Genomic DNA, 24,138 nt, shown 5'->3' with positions numbered 1-24,138 from the left:
TTACAGCCTTGGAAACCCCATGGGATCAGTATAAGTCAGAATTGACTCCATGGCGTTGGGTTGGTTGGTTGGTTTGTTTTTGGACTGACTTGAATCGAGGAGTCCCTGAATGGTTCAAATCTTGGGGCTGCTATCCAAAAGGTTGGAGGTTCGAGTCCACCTAGGGGTGCCTTAGAAGAACGGCCTGGTGATTTACTTCCAAAAAATCAGCTTTTGAAAACCCTACAGAGCACCGTTCTACTCAGACACACATGGGGGGTGCCATGAGTTGGAATGGGCTCTGGGTGAAGCAAGATGTTAAGGAAGGGGAAAGTTAGCAAAATATACTGTTAGACCTGCATGGATATTGACAAGTGTGATGGTAGGGGCGCGGTTTTGAAAATCACAATGTGATCGACAACATAGAGAGATTAGGGCTGGTGGATTCGTGGCTCAGCACTTGGTTGCTAACCCAACATTTGACGGTCTGAACCCACCAGCTTCTCCGTGGAAGAAAGATGTGGCAGTCTGCTTCCGTAAAGACGACAGCCTTGGAAACCCTATGGAGCAGTCGTAATCTGTCCTGTAAAGTCTCTGTGAGTCAGAATTTACTCCCTGGTGGCGATTCTTGTTTGGTCTTTCATATCTCAAGAAAATAAAAGTTAATCCATTAAGTTCCTGAGCCTCACGGATAGAGGTATTAATGGCGGTTATAGCAAAATAACTCTCGAAAAAGCAACTCATTAATGAAGAAGACGGTTGTATTAGTGCAAGTAGATAAGTGTTTGGCTGTTCACCAAAAGGTTGATAGTTTGAACCCAACCAGTGCCATCCAGGGGGAAAAGATCTGGTGATCTTCTCCTGTAAAGATTACAGCCTATGAAACCATGTGGGGCAGCTCTCTTCTGTCATATTTATAGTTCCCGTAAGTCGGGACAAACTTGATGGCACCTAACAACCACAAAAGTGATTTTTTTCTTTCAAAGTTCTTGATTGTTCAGCATGCCAGTTCTCACCAATAGTTTCCATGAACCAATTTCTATTTTAAATCCCACCATCTGCCTGAATCTGTCTGCTAGAAATTACAGTTTTCATTTTATACCTGACAAATCAGAGTTTGTCCTTATTTATTTTATCTCATTCCTTTTTGTGACCTTATCCCACTTTTTGGCAGGTTTTAGAATATCACTTGACGTTTTTATCACTGTGTGCCTAACTGCACATGAACATACAAATGTAATACTATATAAATGCCTGTTACCTGTTTCATTGGTTAATACAGCGCTATAAAATTCATGGATCTAACCTACGAATCCAAGAGTTATTCCATAATGTTAATGTCATCATTCAAACTATTTCTTAAACTACTTTGGTAGAAATTGTTTTGAAAGGGTAGTATATAATGTACAAAAAAGAATCAGTCTTCTAGCTTTAATATGTCTAGATTTTAACAAAAACATTATTTCCCACTTTGCTAATACATGTCACGCTTATCAACTGTATGGAGTCCCTAGATGGTGCAAACAATTAACAAGCTCGGCTGCAACCTGGGAGTTTGGAGTCTACCCAGAGGTGCCTCAGAAGAATGGCCTGGCAACCTACTTCCAAAAAATCAGCCACTGAAAAACCCTAGGGAGCACAGTTCTACTCTGACACACAAGGGGGCGCCATTATTGTGGCTCTCTGAGGTAGACTTGAACTCATGGGCTTTGTTTGAAATTCCAACTCACTTTCTATTCTGTCTTACCATGTGATGCTACCATTTGGATTGCCCACCTAATTCGAAGGAGATAGCTCTGCATAAATTTAGTTATTTCCTGGGCTGAAAGCCACTGTCAGAGATTTAAAAACTATATCACATCACTGAGATGGGGGAAAAAATGAGTTGTTCTAAGGAGTTTCAATGATATTAAAACTCAGAGACCAAATAGGAGACGCAAAACGCCGGGGATAGTTGATGGCTGGATGGGGAAAGGTTGTTATAGGATGTATTTACTAACTTTTACTTGTGTTTTCCTCATTTAGTGTCAGGCCTGTTTCACTTCTCCCTCAAATGACCATTAAAAACATTCAAACCTAGAGAAAAATAGAAAATACCATGAACACCTATATATCCCTCATGGAGATTCACTAATTATTAATATTTTACCATTTTTGTTTCTTTTATTAGTTTGTTGTAGTGTAGTGCCTTGCATGTTGCTGTGATGCTGGAAGAAATCCCATGGGTGTTTCAAATACCAGCAGGGTCACCCATGGTGGAGAGGTTTCAGTACAGCTGCCGGACTAAGACTAGAAAGAAAGACCCAGCGATTTACTTCTGAAAGGCAGCCAATGAAAACCCTGTGGATCCCAACAGAACACTGTCCTGTACAGTACTGGATGATGAGCCCCTTGGGCTGGAAGCCGACCAGAATACACGGTGGTCACAGCAATGGACTCAAGCCGACCGACAATCATGAAGATGGTATGGGACTGGGCAGTGTGCATAGTGTTGTCATGAGTCAGAGCTGACTAGACAGCAAGCAACAACACAGAGGTTTGCTTGTGCTCTTTCTCTCTCCCCATGCACAAATACACACACACACATTGTTGTCGTGAATGCTGTCCAGATCCTCTGACTCATAGCAATCCCACGTGACTTAGGAGAACTGCCGCATAGGACTTCCTAGGCTGTAGTCTTTACAGCAGCAGATTGCCAAGTCTTTCTCCTGCAGAGCCTCTTGTGTGGGTTCTGACTGCTAACCTTTCACTTAGCAGCCAAGGGCTTAACTACTGCACTACTAGAATGCATATATCATATATATATATTTCATTGTTGTGGTTCTTAGGTACCGTCGAGTCAGTTCTGACTCATAGCACCCCTATGTACAACAGAATGAAACACTGCCTGTTCCTGTGCCATGATCACAACTGTTGTTATGTTTAAGCTCTTGTTGCAGCCACTGTGTCAATTCATCTCGTGGAGGGGCTTCCTCTTTTTCACTGCCCCTACTTTACCAAGCAGGATATCCTTCTCCAGGGACTGGTCCTTCCTGACAACTTGTCCAAAGTAGTTGGGACAAAGTCTCACCATCCTCTCTTCTAAGGAGCATTGTGGCTACACTTATTCCAAGACATGTATATATACGTGTGTATGTATATATGTATATGTACACACATACGCATATATATACATACTTACATACACATATACATAGTGGTTTAGGAAACCCTAGTAGTGTAGAGGTTAACATCTATGGCTGCTAACTAAAAGATTGGCAGTCAAATCCACCAGGCACTCCTTGGAAATTCCAGGGGACAGTTCTGCGCTTTCCTATAGGGTCACTAGGAGTCGGAATAGACTCAACAGCAGTGGGTTTTATACATACTTCTGAATCATTTAAAAGTAATGCACCAAGACACGTTAAATACTAAATTCTTCAGGGTGCATCTCTTCAAAACAAAGACATTCTCCTACATAACCACAGTAAAATTATCACTGTCACATCTAAGATATTTCAAAATTTACAAAATAATATCCTCTAATATACCCTCTCATATTAAAAATTTTCCATCGTGTCAAAATTGCCCTTTATGCTTGTTTTTTCTAAAACCCTGGCTCCATTAATGATGTGCCTGTCATTTGGTTATCACATCTGTTTATTCTCTTTTAATGTGGAGTTGTCCCTCTGCCTTTGGGTTTGTTCGTTTCACATGTTTGACAACTGTAAAGAGTGCATGCTGGTTATTGCATAGAGTGCCCTTTGCTGTGAATTTGTTTCATGACCTTCTCATGATTAGATTCCACTTAAGCTTTTTGGAAAGGACATTACGTAGGTGATTTTGAGCACATCATTTCAGAATTCAGATAATGTTAATTTCTGCCTTTGCTAAATGATTCTCTTTAATCTACCCAAACCAAACCCGTTGCCGTGGAATGGATTCTGTCTCAACAGGTATGTTTATATTCAAAGAGCTCTGGTGGCACAATGGCTAAGCACTGCACTGCTAACTGACAGGTCGGCAGTTCAAACCCATCCTGTGGCTCTGCTGGAGAAAGATCTGGGGATCTACTCCTGTAAACATTACAGCCTAGAAAACCCTACAGGGCAGTTCTTCTCTGTCACATGGGATCACCCTGAGTCAACATGGACTAGACTGTGCCTAACAATAACAACATGTATATATTCTCCACACGAAAAGGGATACTGGAGAAAGTAGGCTCAAATAAAACCACTTGTATTTTCTTCCTTTTCTTATTGTACTTTAGATGAGTGTTTATAAAACAAACTAGCTTCTCATTAAACAATTAGTATACATATCGTTTTGTGACATTGGTTACTGACCCCATGACATGTCAACAGTCTCCCATTTTCGACCTTGGGTTCCCTATTGCCAGCTTTCCTGTCCCCTCCTGCCTTCTAGTCCTTGCCCCAGGGCTGGTGTGCCCCTTTAGTCTCATTTTGTTTTATGGGCCTGCCCATTCTTTGGCTGAAGGGTGAACCTCAGGAGTGATTTCATTACTGAGCTGAAAGGGTATCTGCAGGCCATACGCTCAAGGTGTCTCCAGTCTCTGTCAGGCCACTAAATCTGGTCCCTTTTTTTTTTTTTTTTTTTTTGAGCTAGAATTTTGTTTTAGCACTGATGGGGCAGTGGTTAAGCATTTGGCTGCCAACCAAAAAGTTGATAGTTTGAATACACCAGCTGCTCCTTGTAACCACTATGGGGCACTTTGACTCTAACCTATAGCATTACTCTGAGTCAGGATCAACTCAAGGGCAATGGTTTTTTTTTTTTTTTTTTTTTTTTTGGTATAGTATACCCCTTCACTTTTTCTGTGTTATTTGATTTTTCCAGTGGAATTCTGGTAGTGTGACTTTTCATTCTTTGTTGGAGATCACCTTCATTTTAAAATTAAATAATCAAAGAAGTTCTTAGTACTTTCGTTTCAATGAAGAACACCATTCATTAAGTCACAAGATCAGAATTAGCTTTTGATATTTAACCCATGGGCCTTCATCTGTATCATCTATAAAATAAAAAGTTGTCATGGCGTCAACTCTAACCTATGTGTGTCAGAGTAGAACTGTGCTCCATAGGGTTTTCAGTGGCTGATTTTTTCAGAAGTAGAACTCCAGGCCTTTCCTCTGAGGCACCTGTGGGTGGACTCAAACCTTTGGGCTAGCAACCAAGCATGTTAACTGTTTGGACCACCCAGGGACTCCCATATATACCCAAAAAAACAAATCTGTTGCCATCGTGTCAATTCCAACTCATATATCAGGTTATTATTGGCTGTACTTGTTCAGCTTTGAATCTTTCCTGGGACCAAAACCCATCTTTGGCTGTGGGGGAAATGCATTCTTTTAGTGCTTATAAGTCTTTTGCTTCCCACAATTAGTTTATCTCCACTTGTACTTGTTTTCAATGTATTTCAATTGGAATTTTTCATCATTTTAGTCTTCATGTTTGTGTACCTAAGAATTTTTCATGAAGTAAGATAAAAATTCCTCCATCATCTGAAAGGAAACCTTTTCATTTGCTGATTCAAAGATTTCGATGTTTCAGAATAGATCTCTTTATTCCTATACCATTAGTAGTGCATGGTTTTACACAAAAGTGAAATTTTCTATTAACTGAAATAATACCCTTTAAAACCAAAACCCACTGCCATGCAGTAGATTCTGACTCATAGTGACTGTACAGGACAGAGTAAAACTGCCCCATAGGGATTCCAAGGAGCAGCTGTTGCATTGCAACTCTGACCTTTTGGTTAGTAGCCATAGATCTTAACCACTATACCACCAGGGTTTCCTTTAGAGACTTTTTTTTTTTTTTTTTTACGATGGAGTCAACTCCAAGTAGAACTGTGTTGCATAGAGTTTTTAAATGGCTGAGTTTTTGGAAGTATCTTGCCAGGCCTTTCTTCCAAGGCACCTCTGGGCAGACTCTAACCTCCAAACTTTTGATTAGCAGCCAAGCATGTTAACCATTTTCACCACCCTGGAACTCCTTAAGGGACTTAAGGAAACACCCAGCTGTGTTTTTGATAATTACTCCCAATATTATCTTTATCTAAAACGCAATTTGCTATACTCCCAACATTCAAATCCCTCTATGCATCCAGCCTTACCTCTCATTGCACTCAACACAGATCTTGCATCCAGCCACTCTGATGTTTCCAGAACCTTCCAAATGCTTTGGGTTTTCCCGCCTGCTTATTTAATCCTCACGTTCCTAATACTCCACTCTTCATCTGTTACGTGGAATCATCACAGTATTGATCTCTCCCTATCTTTCACTGAGTGCCGGTTCAAATGCAACACCTCCACAACCCACCTGTTATGGACTAAATTGTGTCCCCTCAAAATCTGTGTCAACTTGGCTGGGCCATGATTTCCAGTATTGTGTCATTGTCCACCATTTTGTCACCTGAAGTGATTTTCTTATGTGTTGTAAATCCTACCTCTGTGACGTTAATGAGGTGGAATAGGAGACAGTTATGTTAATGAGGCAAGACTCAATCTACAAGATTGGACTATGTCTTGAGGCAATCTCTTTTGACATATAAAAGACAGAAGTGAGCAGAGAGATATGGGGACCTCATATCAAAGAGAAGGCAATACCCAGGAAAAGAGCACGTGCTTTGAATGTGGGGTTCTTGCATGGAGAAGCTCCTAGTCCAGGGCAAGACTGATGACAAGGACCTTCCTCCAGAGATGAGAAAAGAAAGCCTTATGCTCAAGCTGGCACCGTGAATTTGGACTTCTAGCCTACTACAGTGTGAGAAATAAATTTCTCTTTGTTAAAGCCATCCACTTGTGGTGTTTCTGTTACAACAGCACTAAATGACTAAGACATCACCCAGCTGACAGCCCGTCTCTTGTGCTTGATATATGTGTGTGTGTCTATGTGTGTGTACAGTGTACATGTCCACCATATACGTGTGTAGACATGCACATATTTTCCCCTCTACATTGAAGGCATGTGGTATAGTGCAAGGCACGTGGATTCTGCAGCTAGGCAAACCTAACTGAATCATGACTCTGTTACCATTTGGTAACTACGGCCTTCATCTCTTTTGCTGTCTCATCTCTGTAACAGTGGGTCTCTATAACTGACCCTAAGGGGGCAGTGGTGGGTCAGTGGTAGACTCCACACCTTGCATGTGGGAGACTGGGGGTCCATTCCCAGCCAATGCACCTCATGTGCACCCACCACCTGTGTGTCAGTGGAAGCTTGTATACTGCTGTGATGCTGAACAGGTATCAGTGGAGCTTCCAGACTGAGACTGACTAGTAAGAAAGCCCTGACAATCTATTCTGTAAATCAGCCATTGAGAACCTTGTAGATCACAACAGTCTGATCTCCACCTGTCTTAGTCATCTAGTGCTGCTATAACAGAAATGCCACAAGAGGGTGGCTTTAACAAAGAGAAATTTATTTCCTCACAGTAATATAGGCTTAAAGTCCAAATTCATGGTGTCAGCTCCAGGGGAAGGTTTTCTCTCTCTCTCTGTGGGCCTTCTCATCAAACTTCCCCCCTGGAATATGAGCTTCTTGATGCAGGGACCCTGGGTCCAAAGTATCTCTTCTACTCCTAGCACTGCTTTCTTGGTGGTATGTGGTCCCCCTGTCTGTCTGCTCCCTTCCCTTTTTTGTATCTCAAGAGATTGCCTCAAGACAAAACTACCACTCATCCTCTGTCATTAACATCATAGAGGCAGGATTTACAACACAGGAAAATCACACAATACTGGGAATCACAGCCCAGCCGAAGGAATACACACATTTTTGGGGGGACATATTCAATCAATGACACCAACCAATCCTTGGGATGGGACAGGATCAGGTAGTGTTTCTATGTATTGTGCACGGGGTCACCATGAGTCTAGGCTAACTCCATAGCAGCTAACAACAGTTTTCACGACTCATAGAAACTATAGGGTGAAATAGAACTGCCTCATAACGTTTCCTAGGCTGTACTCACTACGGTGAAACCCTGGTGGAGTAGTGGTTAAGTGCTACAGCTGCTAACCAACAGGCTGGCAGTTCATATCCGCTAGGCGCTCCTTGGCAACTCCACTGGGCAGTTCTACCCTGTCCTATAGTGTTGCTATGAGTGGAATCGACTAGACGACAGTGGGTTTGGTTCGGTTTTTTTTTACTCATTACGGAAGTAGACTGCCATATCTTTCTTTTGCAGAGCAGCAGGTGGGTCCGAACCGCCGACCTTTTGGTTTAGCAGCCAAGCACTTAACCATTGTGCTACCAGAGTTTCTTAACAATATCACCTTCCTAATACGGTTGCTGTCGAATAAATAACACATGTAAGGGAAGTCTCAGTACACAAAGCCTGGCCCATTCCAGCTCTTCCTCTTTAAGGAGATAAGCAGCACCCTCCCCGTGTTTTGCCTTCGGGGAGCATTTTGGTTCCAGTGCACGCCGTCTGGCTGCCGACGCTGCCAGGAGTGCCGGAAGTGGAAATGCAAGTCCAGCACGTCGAAGCCGAGCCTGCTGGCCTCAGCAGCGCTGTAGAAGTTGGCCTCCACCACATCATCCCGCAGGCACGCGGTCGGGGGCATGCCCTCAGGTGGTAAGAAACCCCCTGAGACCGTCTCAGCCACGGGCATGGCAGTGTTCCACACCACGAGGCAGGACTCGGGCAGCACCTGGCGAAGGCGCCAGAACAGGGTCTCCAGGTTCCTCCTGTAGCTCCACATGGAATCCTGGCCATACCTGGACAGGTCCCAGAGGCAGGAGTTAATGATGACCACGTCTGGGCCGTGCTCGCCCCTCAGCAGCTCCAGCAGGACTTTCTCCACGTACGGGGAGTAGGCGCGTGTGAGGAAGTAGACGCGCACAAGGTGGTGTGTGGAGCAGAACTCGCGGACTTCGCGGTAGTGGGTCCCGTTGTGCCTACGGCCCCACCAGCCGCCGTGCAGCAGCCTGTCCTGCTCGAAGCTCATCTCGCCCTTGGCCTTCAGCTGACTGCTTGAGAGCAGGCAGTCCTTCTGCAGCAGGAGCACCAGGTCCTTGTACACGGCCCTCTGCACCGAGTCCCCCATGACGACCACGAACTTGTGCAGCAGCTGCCGGACTTCGGACGCCCTCAGGTGGACCATGGTGGCTGGGCGAAGGTGGCCTAGCTCCTGCCTTCCCTCAGGGCGGGTCCCGAAAGAGCTCTGGACCGAGGGCTGAGCGGCTGCTGCCAGAGACGGAGAGAGGGCAGGCTGGCTGGCTGGCTGGCGGTTGTCGGGGCGGCCGGGCGGGCAGACGGGGGGCTGTTTAATGCAGCTGGACTGGCCTGGGCCTGGACCGGGCGGAGAAAGGGGGCAGCGTCCGGGGCCCTGAAAGCCGTCTCGCCAATCCTTAGGCCCACGGTGTGACCTCTGAACCCACGGCCCTGCCCCCGTACCCAGCTTGGCTCCCCCTGGTGGAGGGCAGCGGTGCTGACACTGATGCTGTTGGTCTGAATGGATATGGGTTGTTCCCGCCTCAGCCACCACCTGTGCTCCAGGCACTGGGACAAGGTCTGTCCACTGGGAGAACCAGGCCACTTCCAGGGCGTGGCCCAGTCGGTGGTGGATCCACACCCAGGATTTCCAGGCAGTGTTGGTGAGAATACTCAGGAAAACCTACTCATCTTAGTTCTACGGTGCTTTTGTCTTTGTTTTCATTTTGTCTCTCTCTTCTGAATCCCATTGTGAGTACCCCTGCCCTCCTGAGAAATGACATGAACACATCCCAGGACCCGATCACTGTCTTTGTCCCAGGGTAAAGTCTGGAGACCCCTTCTAACACAGTGTCACAACCGGGGTGTGGGAAGCCATACCCACAAGGTACTGGCCATGATGATGTCCCCAAGGAGCCCATCCTTCACCCTTCCATCTGCACAGCCAGTGCTCCTGAGCTGAGGCCTGGCCACCACACAGCTCCTCCGCCTTTACCCAGCGTCGCCCTTTGGAGAATCGATGCAAAGGAACCCTACGGTACGTAACGTAGGTGGACGGTTTACCCTTCCTGGGCACCTTCTTCTGGGCAGTCATTCTGCCTGTCTGGGGATCCCCCCAGGGTGTCCAGTGTAGAACTCCTGCTGTCCACCACATTTTTGCACTAAGAAAAGGCCTCTGGTGTGGTTCAAGCAGGGTGAGCTTAGTATCTGACTTCTCGCTCTTACAAATCAGGCTGCTATTATACTTTTGTAGGTGGACTTGTGCAAAAAGAGAGCTCCAGCTCTTGATAAAAGCCCGGAGCTGCACTTGTCTGCTGGTGTGGTGGTAGAACAATCGTTGCTTTGAGAAATGCTCAGACCCTTTTCCACAGTGGCTCTGCCAGCCATTGGATCTGTTAATCTTAACACCCTCCCTCCTTAAATTATGACACTATCTTCTGGGTGGCCCAAACCGTTAAACATATGACTGCTAACAGAAAGATTGACAGTTGGAGTCCACATAGAGGCCCCTCAAGTGAAAGTTCTGGCTATCTACTTCCCAAAGGGCACAGACTTAGAAAACAAAAAAACCTGTGGAGTACATTACTACTCTGCAATATCTGGGGTTGCTATGAGTCAGATTCAACACGATGGCAACTGGTCAGTAGTTGTTCCACGTACAATGACTTCCTCTCCCTTGAATATAAATGTTGACCTCCTGGCTGAAAGCACCATTCCTAATTCTTACTGAGATGTAGCATGATTTCCTTATCCCTTGTATAGTGGTGCTGGATTCCTGGCTGAAATCCAAAGCATAATTCTCAACAGGATATCGATATCAACTTTGATAAAAGAACCCTTCCCTTCCCTCTACATGGTTCTGTAACAACCATGCCCCATAACTTAATAGGGTGTTGATTTAGTCTCTTGGTTCTATGGATCATGAACTTCTCTATTAGCAGATTTTGGCTGTAACACTCACGTCATATTTCTTATTAAAAAATGTGTGAATGTATCAAGCTCTGTGAACCCTGGCCTCTCGTCTACTTGATTAGGATGCTAGCTTTCTAACCGTACTGCCTTTGACTATTTCATTACCAGAATATGGGTCAAGCTCCTGGCTCTGTGAAACCTGATCTTTTTTGTTATTTTTTTTCCTCTTGGATATGGTTGCTAACTTCATTTTTGTAACAACCATGGCATAATCCTTACTATTATGTCAATATCTTAGTAAAGACATAGATATTATTTTAAGGTTATGGATGTTTTCTTTCTAGCTTTGTTAAAAATGACCTTTTTCTCACTAGTGCATACATTAAGGTTCTTCTCCGTGAATCCTGCCTTCATGTTTCTCTGGGTATAGATGCTAATTTCCAGCCCTCACAAGCCATGAGTCTTTTTTAAGTAGGTTATTAATGCAAATTTCCTCTCATATGGACTCTGACCATCTTTAATCAGGAATATGAATACTACCTATCTGGCTGTACTTACTCTGGCCCCCTTTTCCCTTGGCTATGGATGCATTTTTCTGGCTCAGTGAACCTGACCTTCAGTCTCCCAACATATGAATTTCTTGACTCTAACAACCACGGCCTCTTTAGTACTCAGATCCAGTTTCAGGTTTTTACTCAGATTTGAATGCTTTGAAGTCTGTCTTTATGTTTCATAGTATATGGATTCTAGCTTTCCGGCCATGAGAACCATGAGCTATTTTTACTAGAATACGGATACAGGCTATTGGCTTTATGAACCCTAATACAATTTTTTCCACGAACGTGGTTGCTACTTACCTGCTTATAGCAACCGTAACACAATTCTTACCACAATCTGAGTCAGACCAGGGCTTTATGAGCCCTGATCTTCTCTTAAATAGCGTGTGAATGTAGCTTCCTGGCTTTAAGAAGCATGATGTAGCTCTTACTAAAATATGATTTCAGGCTCATGATTCTTTGAACCCTAACCTCCTTTCTCCTTGTATATGGAGGTTGTAACATCGTGCCCCTCCTTATGTTACGATATGGATGAGTTCCAGGTTTTATTAATCCTGACCTTTTATTTCACTGGCTAGCAGTGCTAAGTTTACGGCCATAACAACCTTGACATTAGTATTATTACTATTTTGTAAGCAAATATTTAGTCTTATAGCTTGTTTTACCCCATCATGTTTTTCTTTGGGTATGCATGCTAACCTCTTGACCATAATAAATTCACCATATTTTCTACTGCCCATTATCATTGTGATCGGGTGGATTCTGATGCATAGCAACTCTACAGGAAGGAGTAGAACTGCCACATGGTTTTCAAAGCAGTGTCTGGTGGATTTGAACTGCCGACCTTCTGGTTAGCAGCTGTAACTCTTAAACACTGTGCCACCAGGGTTCCTAATGGGATGTGGATTTAGTTTCCAAGTATACATATCTTGAGTTCCTGTTCAGCTGGATATAGATGCTAATTCCCTGGCTGCAATAACCATGACCTGTTTTTTGCTATGATATTAATGCCAGCTCCTGCTGGTATGAACTTTGACCTCTTATTTTCCCTTGGATAAGTTTTCCTGCTGTCTGATTGTAATACTCGTTGAAGATTACATAAGAGGATATGTATGCACACTATCATCTTCATTGTTGTCGTTGTTTGGTGCCATTTAGTCCATTCTGACTCATAGTGACTCTGTGTACTGCAGTATGAAACGTTGCCTGTCCCTGCACCATCCTCACAATGGCTGCTATGTTTGAATCCATTGTCTGCAGACGCTGTGCTAATCCATCTGGTCAAGGGCGTTCTTCTTTCTTGCTGACCCACTACCAAACATAATGTTCTTCCCCTCAGATAACATGTACAAAGTGTGTGAGATGAAGTCTGTCCATCCTTGCTTCCAGGGAACATTCTGGCTGCATATCTTCCAAGACAGTTTGTTTGCTCTTCTGGTAGTTCAAAATATATTCAATAATCTTCCCCAATGACATAACTCGAAGACATCAGTTCTTCTTCAGACTTCCTTATTCATTGTCCAGCTTTTGATCGCTTATGAGGCAATTGAAAACATCATGGCTTGGGTCAGGTGCACCTTAGTCCTCAAAGTAACATCTTTGCTATTCAACACTTACAAGAGGTCTTTTTGCAGAAGATTTGCCCAGTGCAATACATCATTTGATTTCCTGACGGCTGGCACTGATGGTGTACCCAAGTGAAATGAAATCCTTGACAACTTCCACCTTTTCTCTGTTTATCATGATGTTGCTTGTTGGCCCAGTTGTAAGGATTTTTCTTTTCTCTATGTTGGGGTGTAATCCATGCTGAAGGCTGTAGTCTTTGATCTTTATCAGTAAGTGCTTCAAGTCCACCTTGCCTTCAGTAAGCAAGGTTGTATCATCTGCCTTTCTCAGGTTATTAATGAGTCTTCCTGCAGTCTTGATGGCATGTTTTTCTTCAGACACTCCAGCTTCTCACATTAATTGATCAGCATATAAATTGAGTATCTATGGTGAACGGATACAACCATGGTGCATACCACACCGTATTCACTTGTTCTGCCTGAACAATGATGCATGGTATATGTACAGGTTCCACATCAGCAAAATTAAGTGTTCTAAAATCCCCATACTTCACAATGTGATCCATAATTCGTTATTATCCTCAAAATTGAATTCCTTTGCATCGTCAATAAAACACATGTAGATATCTTTCCTGTATTCTCTGCTTCCAGCCATGATCCACCTGACATCAGCAATGATAACACTTTTTCTGCGCCCTCTTCTGAATCTAACTTGAATTTATGGAAGTTCCCTATTGATATACTGCTGCAACCACTTTTAATTTATCTTCAGCAAAATTTTACCTGCATATATGGTATTGTTTGATAATTTCTGCACTCTGTTGGATCACCTTTCTTTAGAACGATATCAAATATAGATCTCTTCCAGTAGATTGGCCAGGTTGCTGTGAACACTTCCAGCACCACATTCATTTGTTGAAGCATCTCCATGGTATTTGGTCAGTTCTTATGTTTTTGACCAGCACCTGCTGTGTAGCTTCAGCTTCTTCCTTCAGTCCCATAGGTTCTTGGTCATAGGTACCTACAAGCCTTTTAACCTTTATTTCCTCTCTAAACGGCTATGCATGCTGAATTCTTCCCACACCCGAGAATTATTAGTTTAAGTTAATTGAGGAGGAGTTTGCATAAGTGCTTCACATTCCTTCCCTGAACAAAGATTCCAAACAAACAAACTTGTAGAAGCACTTTGTCAGAAATCTGAAAGAAAATAAAAATTCATGGCAATGAAGTAGGTTTGAATAAAGAAAAGATGACATAAGAAGGGTCAGAAAGAGGACTTCCAGTGAGCAGGCAGCATTAATATAGTACACTCATGCCCCCCTTAGACAATGAGAGGAAAAAACAAGATTGATGAATTTGGCAATCTCAGAACTCTCTCCAAGGAAGGACTGGAGAACTAGCCTGATTCACAAATTAGGTGAAAGTGGTAACAGGAACAGTGGGGAGGATATGTGTAGAACTTCCACACTCTACTCACCAGCCCAGCTAGTATGGTCATTTTAAGAAGGCTGTTGGTGGCACCTCCAAATAAAACAATACCCAGGGCAGGAGCAAAATGGAAGACTCAGACTGAGACCTAGATACTGAATAAACAGACATGGAAAGATTTAACAAGATGGGAAAGGCATACACTGGAGTTGGCCAGACATGACAGAGAGTAATGCTTGATTGCAGCATAGAAACGAGCTCCAGGAACTCCAGGAAAATACAGGCAGAGTAAAGTGGTGTGGAAGGGCCTGGGTAAAATACATGAGCAGAATATACCCTTAAGGAGGGATGCAGGATAGGAGCAACAATGCGAGTGTGTGTTCCAAAATGTGAGGTGAGGGTATAGGTAGGAGAGTCCAGGATTAGTACTTGGGAGAGCAGCACTTCAGGCAAATCCTAGTGCCCACTTACCTACTGCCACAGAAGTGAATCAGGGTCCTTGGGCCCAGAGTTGCAAGTTTTATCCACCATCCTGCAGCATTGCCTCCTCTTATCCATGCCTCTATCACATGCAATGCACTCCAATAAGCCAGGAACCTACCACTGGCAGCACTGCACTCCTAGCCAGTAGTACTTATTCACGTGGTAGGGCCCCACAACAAGCTACTGTCCGAAGGGCACTGCCCCCATCACCACATAGCCTATGGTGAGAAGGATCCCTAGCTCTATGCCTCAGCCCTTCTGTGGGAGCCTGAAACAATTCACCTCATGCACCTGTGACAGAGGGTCACACTCAGCCATCTGGCACTTCCAGTCCCTTAAGCAAATCTTTTCAGTATAATGTCAGGAGAAACTGCACATTTGCCCCTTCCAGCACAACAGAAAATCCAAAACTCCAGACATGTCTGATACATTTCCTAGAGTGTAGCATATACCAGAGTATGTTGACAATTTGCTATGACATAGAGATGACTGATGACATGGCCACGTATCTCCCTGGAACCGATGCAGGAAATGTGCCATTCCAGCTGGGATATAGAAAAACAAAAACTATTCTCCTGGCTAGAATATGGGGAGATCCACTACCACTGGCCTTCTGTCACAACAGAGAAAAGACTAGAAAACACCTACCAGTCACCTGACAGCTTACCAAGAACAATATGCAAGACAGAAGAGTAGAACTGTCAGCCTAAAAAACAAAGAGGTAAGGTTGACATAGTTTTGGCCAAGACATCTGACCAAGCTTTCTAGGGACAGTATGGCTGAGTGGCCACAGCTAGGATGGAAGGTTCTTTGAACCTCCAGAAGAAACAATGAGGAAGAAGAGCAACATAAAGAGAAGGGGAAGAAGTCACTCTCCTGGTTTATTAATCAAACAAATGAAATATTAAATAAATCAGTAAATCTCAATGTCTAAAAGACAACAGTGAGTAACAAAGCATATGTTGACACAGGAAAGCAAAGCTCATACAATGACCAAAATAAGAGGAAATAAATTGTCCCTGAGAAAGGTCATATAATGGAAATACTCAACAAAGATTGTATTGTTATTATTATGTATGTTCAAAGAGATAATGAAAATTACAGAAAAAGATCTAAAAGGAATCAGAAAAACAATACAAAAAACAAAAAACAAGAACTTTAGTAAGATAGGAAACTGAAAATATATATATATATACAATACTATAGCTCAATAATAAAACAGATGATCTGCAAAATGGAAGGACACAAAAGTAGAATGGAAATAACAGAGACATCCAGTGAACATAAAAACAGAACATAGAGAAAGCTTCGTCTGAGGAGCATCAGGGAAAAAAAAAAAGTAATGAAGGAAAACAAACAAAGCCTAAGAGAGATGTGGGAAAGCATGAAGAAAAATAACTTATGCATTATGAGTGCACTAGGCAGAGATGAGAGTGAGAGGGCCAGAAAGAATTTTTGAAGAAAGAATGGCAGAATAATTCCCAAACACCACAAAAGAAAGGAAATATAATCTCCAAGAAGCTCAGTGAACTATATTTAAGATAAAACCTTAAAGAAATTCATCAAGGCATTTCATAATCAAACTCCAAAAAACCAAGAAAAAAGAGAAAATTTGGAGAGAATGAGAAAAGAGAATTGTTATATACCAGTTGTCCCAAGTAAGTCCTGACTTACCTTCACAAGGAGCCCTGATGGCACAGTGGTTCACTGTCTGAAAGTTGGCAGTTGAGATGTACCATTTGCTCCTTGGGATCCCTATGGGACAGTTCTACTCTGTGCTGTAGGGTCACTATGAGTCTAAATTGACTCAGTGGCAATCGGTTTTGGTTCTATCTTCAGATACCAAAGAGGCAAGAAAGTCATGGATGACATATTTAAAGTGCAGAAGGAAGAAAAAAATGGCAAGAATAATACACACAGGAAAAATATCATTCAGAAACGGGAGAAATTAAGACATTCTCAGATAAGCAAAAATTAAGGGAATTTCTTAGCACCAGATCATCCCTATAAGAAATATTGAAAGGACTCTTCCACAAAGAAAGGTAATGGCACTAAAGAGAACCTGAAGGGGTACATACACAAAAGCACTGTCAGTATAAACATGACACCTATGACACTTTTGGATGGCTAATACTTAACTAAGGCAAAGTTCTATGAAGAAAATAGGAGCTAAATACATGCAACAATAAAATAATTTGCATTCATATTACAGGAAAGCAAAGAGACTAAGATGTAATTGATAATAGCACCTAAAGAACAGGGAAGATGAGTGTCAACACAGAATTTTTTATGTTAAGGAAGTCAAGGTGTTATCAAGATATATCAGTTTGTTATAAACGTGAGGTGTTAAGTACACATCTCATGGAAAGCACAAAAAAGTAAATAAAAAGAAATCCTTCCTGAAAATAAATAATAAAGCAAAGAAAATGCCTCAGGGCTCACAGGAAAATAATAAATAAGGTGAAGAAAAGCCCATATTCGTAAAGAATTCAGCACTGAAGGTAAAGAACAAAGAAACCATAAATTTCACAAAAATTAAAAGAAGAAAAAAGTATAACAAAATGGCAGAAGTAAATCCACCCAAACTGATAATCACCATGAACGTAAATAGATTACTCCTATCAAGAGGTGGAGAGTGGCACAATGGATTTAAAAAATAGAAAACTTACACACACAAAGGAAAAAAAAAAGCATGATACATCTATATGTTCTCTACAACGTAGGAAAAAGGACATTCATAGTTTAAAAGCTGAAAGCTGATAAAAAAAAAGTCAATGCAAATAGCAACCGAAACAAAACGGGTATGATAATATTTGAAATATTACACATCAAATTAATATTATAAAAGATAAAAGAATAACTATGTCAATTCAAGAAGGCATAACAGTTACAAATACTCATGTAGCATCAGAGCCTCAAAATATATAAAGCAATCTCTGACAGAATTGACCAGAAAATGGAAAGTTGTGCAATAATAGTTGTTTTGTGCAGTTGAATCAATCCCAGCTCATAACTATGCTACAGGACAGAGTAGAACTGCCCCATAGAGTTTCCTAGGCTAAATTTTTACGAGAATAGGTAGTCTTTTCTCTTGCAGAGCTATTGGGTATGTTTGACCTGACAACATTTTGGTTAGCAGCCAAGCTCTTAATGATTGTGCTACCAATGTATGAAAAATTACAATAACAGGAAACTTTAATACACCATTTTCTGTTATGGAAGGAACTAGACAGCAGATCAATAAAGAAACAGGAGACTTAACTATCTCTATTAAACAGTTGGACCTAACAGGCATTTATGGAACACTGTGCCCCACAGCGGCTCTCCATACATTCTTCTCCAATGAACTCAGATTATTCTCCAAAATAGACAATATTTTAGTGCTCAAAGCAAACTTTAATAAACATAAAGAGACTGAAACCATACAAAGCATCTTTTGAGAGTGTAACAGAATCAAGTTAGAAACGAAAAACAAGAATTAAAGGGGCTGGATAATACAAGGAAATTAATAACACACTGCTAAAGATACAAAGGATTATAGAAGAAAAGAGGAGAGATACTAAAAAAAAAATTAGAGCGAGGTGGAGCCAAGATGGCTGAATAGTCAGTTGCTTCCATCAAGCCCTCTTTACAACAACCACCCCAAAAAACAAGTGAAACGAGTATATTTACGACAAGCTGGGAGCCCTGACCATCAAAACAAGTTTAGACAATGAACTGAGTGGCAGGGGAAGGAACAGACCATTCAGAAGTGGAGAGGAGTTATCACACCTGAATTACGGGGGCCCCCCAGGCACCATTCCTGGAGCAGTGGCGGAGGCTGTGGGCTGGTACTAGCTTTTGGCTGCAGTTTCCTCAGGGAGAAGCAGCCAGCCACAGAGTCTACTCACACCTCTGGAACATGAGGAGAACAGTGCTCTATGCAAAAGCTAAGTATTTGACCATGCCTGCCCCCACCCACAAGCCAGCTTCAGCGGGTGAATACCTGGGCCTGAGATAGACCCTGGTGAGCACCGAGAGCCATTCTCCCAGCCTTGGGGAAGGAAAAAATTTGCAGCTGAGGGGAAAAGATAATTTGCTAGCTCCATTAACCAGGGGAACTCAGGACAAAAGCAGCTCCTGTCCAGGCATAAACTGTCTGTAGACACTGAGCACCTTCCCTTCTCCATGGACCTGTGTGGGCCTATTTTGGGAGAATAGGCCCTTGCTGGCAAACTCTAACCGTTTCAGCTGTGCAGTGGAGAGGTGGGTGTTTGACGTTTGACGTTGCTTTGCCTATTAAACAAGGTCCTCACCTACCCACATCAGGGACCTAAAGACTGGAAGCGCCACTCAGGTCACACAGCCACCCGCGACAGGGGTTCAAAGATAACTGGTACCTCTTAGTCCTTATAACCAAAAACGTTGGGTGCCCATGATCCCATTGCAGAAGCCACCCACCAGCACGGTCTAGGGAACAGAGACATGTTTTCCTCAGAGACAATTGGGGGTTGGTTCTTATTCCCCTGCGTTGTTCAGAGTGTGATCCCCTGCTGCAATCAGATACCAGTATATGTGCCAGTCACCCCTGCCCCTCTAAGACTGTAGGACAGAGCCTGTACCACACATTTGGTATCAGCTTCCTGGAAACCTGATCTGAATTCATACAAGAAAAGTGAATGGACTCCTAGACTGATATACCTGATAACAGCTCTAGCCAGATGGGGACAGGACACCAGAGCTCCAAGGGCAAAAATAATCAGGCTAGCTCACTCAAACAACCTATAGGGGTATACCAAAATAAAACAAAGCAAGCAGCTACGACACAGTAAGCAAGCATAAACTAATACAATAACTTAGAGATGGCTCAGAGACAAAAGTCAATATCAAGTCACATAAAGAAACAGACCATGATCACCTCAGCAGGCTCTGAAACAAAGAATCCAGGGATCTTTTGGATGAAAGTACATTCCTGGAATTACCAGATGCAGAATACAAAAGCTTTATATACAGAAACCTTCAAGACATCAGGAAGGAAATGAGGCAGTATGCAGAACAAGCCAAGGAACACACAGATAATGCAACTGAAGAAATTAGAAAGATTATTCTGAAACAAAATGAAAAGTTTAATAAGCTGGAAAAATCCATAGACAGACAGCAATCAGAAATTCAGAAGATTAACAATAAAACTACAGAATTAGACAACTCAGTAGAAAGGCAGAAGAGCAGAACTGAGCAAGTAGAAGCTAGAATTTCTGAGCTCAAAGATAAATCACTTGGAACTAATATATTGGAAGAAAAATCAGATAAAAGAATTTAAAAAAAATGAAGAAACCTTAAGAACCATGTGGGACTCTATCAAGAGAAATAACCTATGAGCGATTGAAGTACTAGAACAGGGAGGGATAACAGAAAATACAGAAAAATTGTTGAGGATTTGTTGGCAGAAAACTTCCCTGATACTGTGAAAGATGAGAAGATATCTATCTAAGATGCTCATCGAACTCCACTTAAGATAGACGTTAAAACGAAGTCACCAAGACATACCATAATCAAACTTGCTAAAACCAAAGATAAAGAGAGGATCATAAGAGCAGGGAGGGATAAACGAAAAGTCACCTACAAAGGAAAGCCAATAAGAATACTCTCAGACTACTCAGCAGAAACCATGCAGGCAAGAAGGCAATGGGATGACATATTGAAACAATTGAAGGAAAAAAATTGCCTGCCAAGCGTCATATATCCATCAAAACTGTCTCTTAAATATGAAGGCGAAATTAAGACATTTCCAGATAAACACAAGATGAGGGAATTTGTAAAAACCAAACCAAAGCTACAAGAAACACTAAAGGGAGTTCTTTGGTTATAAAATCAATAATATCAGGTATCAACCTAAGACTAGAACATTGGGCAGAGCAACCAGGCAGGGAAATCCAAAAAAAAAAAAAAAAAGCAAGATTATAATAAAGAAAAAATCCCCAAGCAGGGTAACAGTGTTATTATTATATCAAAGAAGACAACATTAAAATAATAATGAGGGACTAAAAAAATGTAATCATACACCTTCCATATGGAGAGAAAGATATGGCGATAGAAAAAAAATAAAAATTAGGTTTAAATTTAGAAAACTAGGGGTAAATAATAAGGTAACCACAAAGGAGATATCAAAATAAAATAACAAGGGAAAAATACAGGCTCAACAGAAACAAAATCAACCACAATAAATATGAGGAAAGGACAATATATATATGAAGAAAATCTACTCAGCACATAAAATCAAGTGGAAAAAAGAAACTGTCAAAACACAAAAAAAGACATCAAAATGATCACACTAAATTTATACCTATCCATAATTTCCCTGAGTATAAATGGATTAAACACACCAATAAAGAGACACAGAGTAGCAGAATTGATTAAAAAACAAGATCCATCTATGTGCTGCCTAAAAGAGACACACCTTAGACTTAGAGACACAAACAAACTAAAACTCAAAGGATGGAAAAAATATATATCAAGCAAACAACGTTTGAAAAAGAGCAGGAGTGGCAATATTAATTTCTGACAAAATGGACTTTAAACTTAAATCCATCAAAAAGGATAAGGAAGGACACTATATAATGATTAAAGGGACAATACACCAAGAAGATATAACCATATTAAATATTTATGCACACAATGACAGGGCTGCAAGATTCATGAAACAATCTCTATCAGCATTGAAAAGTGAAACAGACAGCTCCACAATAGTAGTAGGAGAATTCAACACACCACTTTCGGTGTAGGACAGGACATCCAGAAAGAAGCTCAAAAAAGACACAAAAGATCTAAATGCCACAATCAACCAACTTGACCTCATAGACATGTACAGAACACTCCACCCAACAGCAACTAACTATACTTTCTTTTCTAGTATGGAACATACTCTAGTATAGACCATTTATTAGTCAAAAAGCAAACCTTACCAGAATCCAAAACACTGAAATATTGCAAAGCATCTTCACTGACTATAAGGCCATAAAAATGGAAATCAATAAAAGGAAAAGCAAAAAGAAATCAAACACTTGGAAACTGAACAATACTCTGCTCAAAAAAGACTGGATTATAGAAGATGTTAACGATGGAATAATGAAATTCAGAGAATCCAATGAGAATGAAAACGCTTTCTATCAGAACCTTTGGGACACAGCAAAGGTGGTGCTCAGAGGAAAACTTACATCAATAAATGCATGCATCCAAAAAGAAGAAAGGACCAAAATCAAAGAATTATCCCTGTAACTTGAACAAATAGAAAGAGAGCAACAAAGGAAACCCACAGGGACCAGAAGAAAAAAAATCATAAAAATTAGAGCTGAACTAAATGAAATAGAAAACAGAAAAACAATTGAAAGAATTAACAAGACCAAAAGCTGGTTTTCTGAAAAACTCAACAAAATTGGTAAACCACTGGCCAAACGACAAAAGAAAAACAGGAGAGGAAGCAAATAACCCAAATAAGAAATGAGTTGGGTGGTATTACAACAGACCCAATTGAAATTAAAAGAATCATATCAGATTACAATGAAAAACTATACTCCAACAAATTTGAAAACCTAGAAGAAATGGGTGAATTCCTAGAAACACACTACCTACCTAAACTAACAAAAACAGAGGTAGAAGAACTAAATAGACCCATAACAAAAGAAGAGATTGAAAAGGTGATCAAAAAACTCCCAACAAAAAAAAACCCGGGTCCAGACAGCTTCACTGCAGAGTTCTACCAAACTTTCAGAGAAGAGTTAATACCGCTACGACTAAATGTATTTCAGAGCATAGAAAAGGACGGAATACTTCCAAACTCATTCTATGAAGCCTCCATATCCCTGATAGCAAAACCAGGTAAAGACACCACAAGAAAAGAAAATTATAGACCTATATCCTTCATGAATGTAGATGTAAAAATCCTCAACAAAATTCTAGCCAATAGAATTCAACAACATATTAAAAAAATAATTCACCCTGACCAAGTGGGATTCATACCAGGTATGCAGGGATGGTTCAACATTAGAAAAACAATTAGTGTTATCCACCAAATAAATAAAACAAAAGACAATCACATGATTGTATTAATTGATGCAGAAAAGGCATTTGACAAAGTTCAACATTCATTCATGATAAAAACTCACAGCAAAATAGAAATAGAAGAAAAATTCCTCAACATAATAAAGGGCATTTATACAAACCCCAGAGCCATCATCACCGTAAATGGGGAGAGTCTGAAATCATTCCCCTTGAGAACTTTACTTGTGTGTGATAGTAATGGTATTATTTGATAATTTCTGCGTTCTGTTGAATCACCTTTCTCTGAAATGGGCACAAATATCAATTTCTTCCTGTTGGTTGGTCTGGTTACTATCTTCCAAATTCTTGGAGTAAATAAGTATGTCCAGCTCTGGGTCCATTTTTTGAAACATCTCACGTGGTATTCTGTCTATTCCTGAAGCCTTGCTTTTTTTTTTTTTTTTTTACCAATGCCTTCAGTGAAGCTTGAATTTCTTCCTTCAACGCCTTCCATTCTTGATCATATATTACTTCCTGAAATGATTGAGTGTCAACAAATTCTTTTTGGTACAATGACTCTGTGCGCTCCTTCCCTCTTCTGATGCTTCTTGTGTCATTTAATATTTTCTCCATAGAATCTTTCAAAATTGTAACTTGTTAGGCACGTCGCGTCAATACTGACTCATAGATACCTTATGCATGATAGAACAAAACACTTCTCAATTCTGTGGCATCCTCACAGTTGTTACTATGTTTGTGCCCATTCTTGCAGCCACCGAGTCAATCCATTTCATTGAGGGTATGCCTCTTTTTCATTGACCCTCCACTTTACCAAGCATGATGGCCTTCTCCAGGGACGGATCCCTCCTGATAGTATGTCCAAAGTATGTGAGACGTAGCCTTGCCATCCCTGTTTCTAAGGAGTATTCTGGTTGTACTTCTTCTAAGACAGATGTATTCATTCTCTTGGCAGTCATGGTATAGGCAATATTCTTCTACAACACCACAATCCAAAGGCATCGATTCTTTTTCTGTCTTCGTCCAGCTTTCACATGCATATGAGGTGATTGGAAACACCATGGCTTGGGTCACATGCACCTTAGTCCTCAAGGTAAAAATTTTTATTTTTACCACTTTAAAGAGGTTTTTTGCAGCACATTTGTCCAATGCAATGTATCTTTTGATTTCTTGGCTTCTGCTTTCTTGGCTGTAGATTGTGGATCCAAGTAAAATGAAATCCTTGACAACTTCAAACTTTTCTCCA

General features: G+C 41.4%; 1 protein-coding gene across 1 annotated transcript; it reads right to left on the bottom strand.

Annotated features, from left to right (window-relative positions):
• Positions 1-8,300: 8,300 nt before the first annotated feature.
• On the bottom strand, positions 8,301-9,083 carry LOC126069889 (PC-esterase domain-containing protein 1B-like). Its single transcript, XM_049873536.1, has one exon. The coding sequence runs from the start codon at positions 9,081-9,083 to the stop codon at positions 8,301-8,303; it is 783 nt and encodes a 260-aa protein (XP_049729493.1).
• Between the last annotated feature and the right edge of the window lie 15,055 nt (positions 9,084-24,138).

This window comes from Elephas maximus (genome assembly GCF_024166365.1).
Source record: "Elephas maximus indicus isolate mEleMax1 chromosome Y unlocalized genomic scaffold, mEleMax1 primary haplotype SUPER_Y_unloc_1, whole genome shotgun sequence".
NCBI lineage: Eukaryota > Metazoa > Chordata > Mammalia > Proboscidea > Elephantidae > Elephas > Elephas maximus.
Note: the sequence above shows the minus strand (reverse complement) of the source record. Positions and strands in the feature narration are given on the sequence as shown.